The sequence below is a fragment of the Oncorhynchus masou genome, unplaced genomic scaffold (assembly GCF_036934945.1).
Source record: "Oncorhynchus masou masou isolate Uvic2021 unplaced genomic scaffold, UVic_Omas_1.1 unplaced_scaffold_8759, whole genome shotgun sequence".
Lineage (NCBI taxonomy): Eukaryota > Metazoa > Chordata > Actinopteri > Salmoniformes > Salmonidae > Oncorhynchus > Oncorhynchus masou.
The window spans coordinates 1-11,942 of record NW_027015221.1 but is presented as its reverse complement, the minus strand read 5'-3'; the positions used below and the strand labels follow the sequence as shown (position 1 = coordinate 11,942).

The following is an 11,942-nucleotide window of genomic DNA, read 5'->3' as shown; positions in this document are numbered from 1 at the left end:
TGGTCCTCTATATCCCCCCTACAGTAGTGGTCCTACGGTAGTGGTCCTCTATATCTCCCTACAGTAGTGGTCCTCTATATCTCCCCTACAGTAGTGGTCCCTCTATATCCCCCTACAGTAGTGGTCCTCTATATCCCCTAACAGTAGTGGTCCTCTATATCCCCTAACAGTAGTGGTCCTCTATATCCCCCTACAGTAGTGGTCCTCTATATCCCCCTACAGTAGTGGTCCTCTATATCCCCCTACAGTAGTGGTCCTCATATCCCCCTACAGTAGCGGTTCTCTATATCTCCCCTACAGTAGTGGTCCTCTCATATCCCCCTACAGTAGTGGTCCTCTATATCCCCCTACAGTAGTGGTCCTCTATATCCCCTACAGTAGTGGTCCTACAGTAGTGGGCCTCTATATCCCCCTAACAGTAGTGGTCCTCTATATCCCCCCTACAGTAGTGGACCTCTATATCCCCCCTATAGTAGTGGTCCTCTATATCCCTCTACAGTAGTGGTCCTCTATATCCCCCTACAGTAGTGGGCCTCTATATCCCCTAACAGTAGTGGTCCTCTATATCCCCCTACAGTAGTGGGCCTCTATATCCCCTAACAGTAGTGGTCCTACAGTAGTGGTCCTCTATATCCCCCCAACAGTGGTGGTCCTCTTATATCCCCCTACAGTAGTGGTCCTCTATATCCCCCTACAGTAGTGGTCCTCTATATCCCCCTACAGTAGTGGTCCTACAGTAGTGGGCCTCTATATCCCCTAACAGTAGTGGTCCTCTATATCCCCCTACAGTAGTGGTCCTCTATATCCCCCTACAGTGGTGGTCCTCTATATCCCCCTACAGTAGTGGGCCTCTATATCCCCCTACAGTAGTGGTCCTCTATATCCCCCCACAGTGGTGGTCCTCTATATCCCCCTACAGTAGTGGGCCTCTATATCCCCCTACAGTAGTGGTCCTCTATATCCCCTACAGTAGTGGTCCTCTATATCCCCCTACAGTGGTGGTCCTCTATATCTCCCTACAGTAGTGGTCCTCTATATCCCCCTACAGTAGTGGTCCTCTATATCCCCCTACAGTAGTGGTCCTCTATATCCCCCTACAGTAGTGGTCCTCTATATCCCCCTACAGTAGCGGTTCTCTATATCTCCCCTACACTACAGCAGAGAAATGACTGAACCCTCTCCCTCTCTCATTCTCCATCCACAGTTACCATGGACACAGAAACAGCTGTGGTGTTTCTCAACCCTAACCCTTTCTCTCTCATTCTCCATCCACAGTTACCACGGACACAGAAACAGCTGTGGTGTTTCTAACCCTAACCCTTTCTCTCTCTCTCTCTCATTCTCCATTCACAGTTACCACGGACACAGAAACAGCTGTGGTGTTTCTAACCCTAACCCTTTCTCTCATTCTCCATCCACAGTTACCACGGACACAGAAACAGCTGTGGTGTTTCTAACCCTAACCCTTTCTCTCTCTCTCTCTCTCTCTCATTCTCCATCCACAGTTACCACGGACACAGAAACAGCTGTGGTGTTTCTAACCCTAACCCTTTCTCTCTCATTCTCCATCCACAGTTACCACGGACACAGAAACAGCTGTGGTGTTTCTAACCCTAACCCTTCTCTCTCTCTCTCTCTCTCTCTCTCTCTCATTCTCCATCCACAGTTACCATGGACACAGAAACAGCTGTGGTGTTTCTAACCCTAACCCTTTCTCTCTCATTCTCCATCCACAGTTACCACGGACACAGAAACAGCTGTGGTGAATGCCACATACTCAACCAAGGAGGAGGCCAAAGTGTGAGTAGAGTCATCTGTCGGTGGTATTACTGTGTTTAAATGATGTCCCACCTGTCACCTATCAGTATGGCAGAAACGTTAGAATATTTTTTTCAACGAGGGATAATTAGTCTAAGACTAGTCAGATATGCTCAGACAGTGTTTTGGCACTGAAGGAGAGTATCAGAGCCACCCTACCCCTTTTTATATGTTTTAACCTTTATTTAACTCGGCAAGTCAGAGCCCTTGTCCTCTCCTTTTCTAACTCTCTTCCTCTCGTTAACCCTAACCCTCTCCTCTCACAGATCCATTGAGAAATTCACAGAGCCATAGAGAAGTTGACTCTCCTCACAGAGCCACAGAGATGCCGACTCTCCTCTCCTCGAAGAGCCATGGAGAAGTTGACGGGTCAGCAGTTTGAGGGCCAACCCTCTCCTCTCAGAGCCATAGAGCAGTCGACTCTCTCTCCCCTCACAGAGCCATGAGAAGTTGACTCTCTCTCCCCTCACAGAGCCACAGAGATGTTGACTCTCCTCACAGAGCCATAGAGAAATTGACTCTCCCTCAGCAGAGTAAACATAGAGAATCGGGACTCTCCCTCTCCCCTCACAGAGCCATAGAGATGTTGACTCTCCCCTCACAGAGCCATAGAGAAATTGACTCTCCCCTCACAGAGCCATAGAGAAGCTGGGACTCTCCTCTCCCCTCACAGAGCCAACGAAATCGACTCTCCCTCATGAGCCATGAAGTCGCTCTCCTCGCGAGCCGTGGAGGGGAGTCCGACTCTCTCCTCTAGAGCCATAGAGAAGTTGACTCTTCTGTTCTCTCACAGAGCCATAGAGAAGTTGACTCTCCTCTCCCCTCACAGAGCCACAGAGATGTTGACTCTCCTCTCCCCTCACAGAGCCATAGAGAAATTGACTCTCCCCTCACAGAGCCACAGAGATGTTGACTCTCCTCTCCCATCACAGATCCATAGAGAAGTTGACGGGTCAGCAGTTTGAGGGCTAACCCTCTCCCCTCTCAGAGCCATAGAGATGTTGACTCTCCTCTCCCCTCACAGAGCCATAGAGAAGTTGACTCCCTTGTTCTCTCACAGAGCCATAGAGAAGTTGACTCTTCTGTTCCCTCACAGAGCCACAGAGATGTTGACTCTCCTCTCCCCTCACAGAGCCATAGAGAAGTTGACGGGTCAGCAGTTTGAGGGCTAACCCTCTCCCCTCTCAGAGCCATAGAGAAGTTGACTCTCCTCTCCCCTCTCAGAGCCATAGAGAAGTTGACTCTCCACTCCCCTCACAGAGCCATAGAGAAGTTGACTCTCCTCTCCCCTCACAGAGCCATAGAGAAGTTGACTCTCCTCTCCCTCACAGAGCCATAGAGAAGTTGACTCTCCTCTCCTCACAGAGCCATAGAGAAGTTGACTCTCCTCTCCCTCACAGAGCCATAGAGAAGTTGACTCTCCTGTCTCTCACAGAGCCATAGAGAAGTTGACTCTCCTCTCCCCTCACAGAGCCATAGAGAGGTTGACTCTCCTCTCCCCTCACAGAGCCATAGAGAAGTTGACTCTCCCTCTCACAGAGCCATAGAGAAGTTGACTCTCCTCTCCCTCACAGAGCCATAGAGAAATTGACTCTCCCCTCACAGAGCCACAGAGATGTTGACTCTCCTCTCCCATCACAGATCCATAGAGAAGTTGACGGGTCAGCAGTTTGAGGGCTAACCCTCTCCCCTCTCAGAGCCATAGAGAAGTTGACTCTCCTCTCCCCTCACAGAGTCATAGATAAGTTGACTCTCCTCTCCCCTCTCAGATCCATAGAGAAGTTGACTCTCCTCTCCTCTCCCCTCACAGAGCCATAGAGAAGTTGACTCTCCTCTCCCCTCACAGAGCCATAGAGAAGTTGACTCTCCTCTCCCCTCACAGAGCCATAGAGAAGTTGACGGGTCAGCAGTTTGAGGGCTAATCCTCTCCCCTCTCAGAGCCATAGAGAAGTTGACTCTCCTCTCCCCTCACAGAGCCATAGAGAAGTTGACTCTCCTCTCCCCTCTCAGAGCCATAGAGAAGTTGACTCTCCTCTCCCCTCACAGAGCCATAGAGAAATTTACTCTCCTCTCCCCTCACAGAGCCATAGAGAAATTGACTCTCCTCTCCCCTCACAGAGCCATATAGAAATTGACTCTCCTCTCCCCTCACAGAGCCATAGAGAAGTTGACGGGTCAGCAGTTTGAGGGCTAACCCTCTCCACTCTCAGAGCCATAGAGAAGTTGACTCTCCTCTCCCCTCACAGAGCCTTAGAGAAGTTGACGGGTCAGCAGTTTGAGGGCTACTCCTTCAGGGTGTCGTACATCCTGGATATGGATGCAGCTCCGCCCCTACAGGCCCCACGGATGCGTCGGGGATGTCGGTCGTCCAGGGACCAGGACGGGCCCCAGCCAGGGCCCTCGGGGGGCTTCGGAGGGCCCCGACACAAACAGCGTGACTTCCCCCTCCGCATGCTGGTCCCCACACAGTTCGTAGGAGCCATCATCGGCAAGGAGGGCCTAACCATCAAGAACGTCACTAAACAGACACAGTCCAAGTACGTTGTTGGATCAGAATGGGTCTATCTGCAATAGACACAGTCCTTTGTTGGTCAAATATCCAATATGAAGTATGGGGTTAATTACATTTCAGTTAAATCAGTTGCTGAATTATCATGGCATTGACCCCAAACTTGAATATGATTATGTATGCAGTCTCAGTGACCTGTCTCTCTCCATCAGGGTGGACAGCCTTTCAGTGACCTGTCTGTCTCTCTCCATCAGGGTGGACAGCCTTTCAGTGACCTGTCTGTCTCTCTCCATCAGGGTGGACAGCTTTCAGTGACCTGTCTGTCTCTCTCCATCAGGGTGGACAGCCTTTCAGTGACCTGTCTGTCTCTCTCCCTCAGGGTGGACAGCCTTTCAGTGACCTCCTGTCTGTCTCTCTCCATCAGGGTGGACAGCCTTTCAGTGACCTGTCTGTCACTCTCCATCAGGGTGGACAGCCTTTCAGTGACCTGTCTGTCTCTCTCCATCAGGGTGGACAGCCTTTCAGTGACCTGTCTGTCTCTCTCCATCAGGGTGGACAGCCTTTCAGTGACCTGTCTGTCTCTCTCCATCAGGGTGGACAGCCTTTCAGTGACCTGTCTGTCTCTCTCCATCAGGGTGGACAGCCTTTCAGTGACCTGTCTGTCTCTCCATCAGGGTGGACAGCCTTTCAGTGACCTGTCTGTCTCTCTCCATCAGGGTGGACAGCCTTTCAGTGACCTGTCTGTCTCTCTCCATCAGGGTGGACAGCCTTTCAGTGACCTGTCTGTCTCTCTCCCCCAGGGTGGACAGCCTTTCAGTGACCTGTCTGTCTCTCTCCATCAGGGTGGACAGCCTTTCAGTGACCTGTCTGTCTCTCTCCATCAGGGTGGACAGCCTTTCAGTGACCTGTCTGTCTCTCTCCATCAGGGTGGACAGCCTTTCAGTGACCTGTCTGTCTCTCTCCATCAGGGTGGACAGCCTTTCAGTGACCTGTCTGTCTCTCTCCACTCAGGGTGGACAGCCTTTCAGTGACCTGTCTGTCTCTCTCTCCATCAGGGTGGACAGCCTTTCAGTGACCTGTCTGTCTCTCTCCATCAGGGTGGACAGCCTTTCAGTGACCTGCCTGTCTGTCTCTCCATCAGGGTGGACAGCCTTTCAGTGACCTGTCTGTCCCTCTCCATCAGGGTGGACAGCCTTTCAGTGACATGTCTGTCTCTCTCCATCAGGGTGGACAGCCTTTCAGTGACCTGTCTGTCTCTCTCCATCAGGGTGGACAGCCTTTCAGTGACCTCCTGTCTCTCTCCCTCAGGGTGGACAGCCTCTCAGTGACCTGTCTGTCTCTCTCCCTCCGGGTGGACAGCCTTTCAGTGACCTCCTGTCTCTCTCCATCAGGGTGGACAGCCTTTCAGTGACCTGTCTGTCTGTCTCTCCATCAGGGTGGACAGCCTTTCAGTGACCTGTCTGTCTCTCTCCATCAGGGTGGACAGCCTCTCAGTGACCTGTCTGTCTCTCTCCCTCCGGGTGGACAGCCTTTCAGTGACCTCCTGTCTCTCTCCATCAGGGTGGACAGCCTTTCAGTGACCTGTCTGTCTCTCTCCATCAGGGTGGACAGCCTTTCAGTGACCTCCTGTCTGTCTCTCTATCAGGGTGGACAGCCTTTCAGTGACCTGTCTGTCTCTCTCCATCAGGGTGAACAGCCTTTCAGTGACCTGTCTGTCTCTCTCTATCAGGGTGGACAGCCTTTCAGTGACCTGTCTGTCTCTCTCCATCAGGGTGGACAGCCTTTCAGTGACCTGTCTGTCTCTCTCCATCAGGGTGGACAGCCTTTCAGTGACCTGTCTGTCTCTCTCCTCAGGGTGGACAGCCTTTCAGTGACCTGTCTGTCTCTCTCCATCAGGGTGGACAGCCTTTCAGTGACCTGTCTGCCTCTCTCCCTCAGGGTGGACAGCCTTTCAGTGACCTGTCTGTCTCTCTCATCAGGGTGGACAGCCTTTCAGTGACCTGTCTGTCTCTGTCCCTCCGGGTGGACAGCCTTTCAGTGACCTGTCTGTCTCTCTCCATCAGGGTGGACAGCCTTTCAGTGACCTGTCTGTCTCTCTCCATCAGGGTGGACAGCCTTTCAGTGACCTTTCTGTCTCTGTCCCTCATGGTGGACAGCCTTTCAGTGACCTGTCTGTCTCTCTCCATCAGGGTGGACAGCCTTTCAGTGACCTGTCTGTCTCTCTCATCAGGGTGGACAGCCTTTCAGTGACCTGTCTGTCTCTCTCCATCAGGGTGGACAGCCTTTCAGTGACCTGTCTGTCTCTCCATCAGGGTGGACAGCCTTTCAGTGACCTGTCTGTCTCCTCTATCAGGGTGGACAGCCTTTCAGTGACCTGTCTGTCTCTCTCCATCAGGGTGGACAGCCTCTCAGTGACCTCCTGTCTGTCTCTCCATCAGGGTGGACAGCCTTTCAGTGACCTGTCTGTCTCTCTCTATCAGGGTGGACAGCCTTTCAGTGACCTGTCTGTCTCTCTCCATCAGGGTGGACAGCCTCTCAGTGACCTCCTGTCTCTCTCCATCAGGGTGGACAGCGCCTTTCAGTGACCTGTCTGTCTCTCTCCATCAGGGTGGACAGCCTTTCAGTGACCTGTCTGTCTCTCTCCATCAGGGTGGACATCCATCGTAAGGAGAATGTGGGAGCAGCAGGGAAGCCCATCACCATCCACGCCACCCCAGAGGGCTGCTCCTCTGCCTGCCGCATGATCCTGGATATCATGCAGAAAGAGGCCAGCGAGACCAAGGAGTGAGTCTACTATAGCATCCCTACTATACCCTTACTACACCCTCACTACAACACCCCAACTACTACACCCCTACTATACCATTACTACACCCCAACACCCTCACTACTACACCCCTACTATACCCTTACTGCACCCCAACACCCTCACTACTACACCCCTACTATACCCTTACTACACCCCAACACCCTCACTACTACACCCCTACTATACCCTTACTACACCCCTACTATACCATTACTACTCCCCAACACCCTCACTACTACACCCCTACTATACCCTTACTACACCCTCACTACAACACCCCAACTACTACACCCCTACTATACCATTACTACACCCCAACACCCTCACTACTACACCCCTACTATACCCTTACTACACCCCAACACCCTCACTACTACACCCCTACTATACCCTTACTACACCGCTACTATACCATTACTACACCCCAACACCCTCACTACTACACCCCAACACCCTCACTACTACAACCCTACTATACCCTTACTATACCCATTACAACAACACCCTCACTACTACACCCCTACTATACCCTTACTACACCCCAACACCCTCACTACTGCACACTATACCATTACTACACCAACATCTTATACTACACTTATACCCTACACACCCCAACACCCTCACTACTACACCCCTACTATACCCATACTACACCTTACTACACCGCTACTATACCATTACTACACCCCAACACCCTCACTACTACACACCTACTATACCCCAACATCCTCACTACTACACCCCTACTATGTTCTTACTACACCCCTACTATACCATTACTACACCCCAACACCCTCACTACTACACCCCTACTATACCGTTACTACACCCCTACTATACCCTTACTACACCCCAACACCCTCACTACTACACCCCTACTATACCCTTACTACACCCCTACTATACCATTACTACACCCCAACACCCTCACTACTACACCCCTACTATACCCTTACTACACCCTACTATACCATTACTACACCCCAACACCCTCACTACTACACCCCTACTATACCCTTACTACACCCCTACTATACCCTTACTACACCCCAACACCCTCACTACTACACCCCTACTATACCCTTACTACACACCTACTATACCATTACTACACCCCAACACCCTCACTACTACACCCCTACTATACCATTACTACACCCCAACACCCTCACTACTACACCCCTACTATACCCTTACTACACCCCAACACCCTCACTACTACACCCCTACTATACCCTTACTACACCCCTACTATACCCTTACTACACCCCAACACCCTCACTACTACACCCCTACTATACCCTTACTACACCCCTACACCCTCACTACTACACCCCTACTATACCCTTACTACACCCCAACACCCTCACTACTACACCCCTACTATACCGTTACTACACCCCTACTATACCCTTACTACACCCCAACACCCTCACTACTACACCCCTACTATACCCTTACTACACCCCTACTATACCATTTCTACACCCCAACCCCCTCACTACTACACCCCTACTATACCCTTACTACACCCCTACTATACCATTACTACACCCCAACACCCTCACTACTACACCCCTACTATACCCTTACTACACCCCAACACCCTCACTACTACACCCCTACTATACCCTTACTACACCGCTACTATACCATTACTACACCCCAACACCCTCACTACTACACCCCTACTATACCCCAACATCCTCACTACTACACCCCTACTATACCCTTACTACACCCCTACTATACCATTACTACACCCCAACACCCTCACTACTACACCCCTACTATACCATTACTACACCCCAACACCCTCACTACTGCACTCCTACTATACCATTACTACACCCCAACACCCTCACTACTACACCCCTACTATACCCTTACTACACCCCAACACCCCACTACTACACCCCTACTATACCCATACTACACCCCAACACCCTCACTACTACACCACCAACTATACCCTTACTACACCCCAACACCCTCACTACTACACCCCTATTTTACCATTACTATACCCCAACACCCTCACTACTACACCCCTACTATACCCTTACTACACCCCAACACCCTCACCACTACACCCCTACTATACCCTTACTACACCCCTACACCCTCACTACTACACCCCTACTATACCCTTACTACACCCCAACACCCTCACTACTACACCCCTACTATACCGCTACTACACCCCTACTATACCCTTACTACACCCCAACACCCTCACTACTACACCCCTACTATACCCTTACTACACCCCTACTATACCATTACTACACCCCAACACCCTCACTACTACACCCCTACTATACCCCTTACTACACCCCTACTATACCATTACTACACCCCAACACCCTCACTACTACACCCCTACTATACCCTTACTACACCCCTACTATACCCATTACTACACCCCAACACCCTCACTACTACACCCCTACTATACCCTTACTACACCCCAACACCCTCACTACTACACCCCTACTATACCCTTACTACACCCCTACTATACCATTACTACACCCCAACACCCTCACTACTACACCCCTACTATACCCTTACTACACCCCAACACCCTCACTACTACACCCCTACTATACCCTTACTACACCCCTACTATACCCTTACTACACCCCAACACCCTCACTACTACACCCCTACTATACCCTTACTACACCCCTACTATACCCTTACTACACCCCTACACCCTCACTACTACACCCCTACTATACCCTTACTACACCCCAACACCCTCACTACTACACCCCTACTATACCCGTTACTACACCCCTACTATACCCTTACTACACCCCAACACCCTCACTACTACACCCCTACTATACCCTTACTACACCCCTACTATACCATTACTACACCCCAACACCCTCACTACTACACCCCTACTATACCCTTACTACACACCCCTACTATACCATTACTACACCCCAACACCCTCACTACTACACCCCTACTATACCCTTACTACACCCCTACTATACCCTTACTACACCCCAACACCCTCACTACTACACCCCTACTATACCATTACTACACCCCAACACCCTCACTACTACACCCCTACTATACCCTTACTACACCCCTACTATACCATTACTACACCCCAACACCCTCACTACTACACCCCTACTATACCCTTACTACACCCCTACTATATCCCTTACTACACCCCAACACCCTCACTACTACACCCCTACTATACCCTTACTACACACCTACTATACCATTACTACACCCCAACACCCTCACTACTACACCCCTACTATACCATTACTACACCCCAACACCCTCACTACTACACCCCTACTATACCCTTACTACACCCCAACACCCTCACTACTACACCCCTACTATACCCTTACTACACCCCTACTATACCCTTACTACACTCCAACACCCTCACTACTACACCCCTACTATACCCTTACTACACCCCTACTATACCATTACTACACCCCAACACCCTCACTACTACACCCCTACTATACCCTTACTACACCCCTACTATACCCTAACACCCTCACTACTACACCACCGACTATACCCTTACTACACCCCAACACCCTCACTACTACACCCCTATTATACCATTACTATACCCCCAACACCCTCACTACTACACCCCTACTATACCCTTACTACACCCCAACACCCTCACTACTACACCCCTACTATACCCTTACTACACCCCTACTATACCCTTACTACACCCCAACACCCTCACTACTACACCCCTACTATACCCTTACTACACCCCTACTATACCATTACTACACCCCAACACCCTCACTACTACACCCCTACTATACCCTTACTACACCCCAACACCCTCACCACTACACCCCTACTTTACCCTTACTACACCCCTACTATACCCTTACTACACCCCTACACCCTCACTACTACACCCCTACTATACCCTTACTACACCCCAACACCCTCACTACTACACCCCTACTATACCCTTACTACACCCCAACACCCTCACTACTACACCCTACTATACCCTTACTACACACCTACTATACCATTACTACACCCCAACACCCTCACTACTACACCTCTACTATACCATTACTACACCCCAACACCCTCACTACTACACCCCTACTATACCCTTACTACACCCCAACACCCTCACTACTACACCCCTACTATACCCTTACTACACCCCAACACCCTCACTACTACACCCCTACTATACCCTTACTACACCCCTACTATACCATTACTACACCCCAACACCCTCACTACTACACCCCTACTATACCCTTACTACACCCCAACACCCTCACTACTACACCCCTACTATACCCTTACTACACCCCAACACCCTCACCACTACACCCCTACTATACCCTTACTACACCCCAACACCCTCACTACTACACCCCTACTATGCCCTTACTACACCCCTACTATACCCTTACTACACCCCAACACCCTCACTACTACACCCCTACTATACCCTTACTACACCCCAACACCCTCACTACTACACCCCTACTATACCCTTACTTCACCCCAACACCCTCACTACTACACCCCTACTATACCCTTACTGCACCCCAACACCCTTACCACTACACCCCTACTATACCCTTACTGCACCCCAACACCCTCACTACTACACCCCTACTATACCATTACTACACCCCAACACCCTCACTTCTACACCCCTACTATACCCTTACTACACCCCTACTATACCATTTCTACACCCCAACCCCCTCACTACTACACCCCTACTATACCCCTTACTAAACCCCTACT

At 50.6% G+C, this 11,942-nt stretch overlaps 1 protein-coding gene across 1 annotated transcript; it reads left to right on the top strand.

The window, feature by feature from the left end:
- Positions 1–1,736: 1,736 nt before the first annotated feature.
- Positions 1,737–7,501, top strand: LOC135537949 (insulin-like growth factor 2 mRNA-binding protein 2; the record flags this gene model as incomplete). Its single annotated transcript, XM_064963956.1, has 3 exons — positions 1,737–1,800; positions 4,065–4,355; positions 6,977–7,501. Coding segments are annotated over 3 exons (494 nt in total), but the record flags the coding sequence as incomplete, so codon positions are not given.
- Between the last annotated feature and the right edge of the window lie 4,441 nt (positions 7,502–11,942).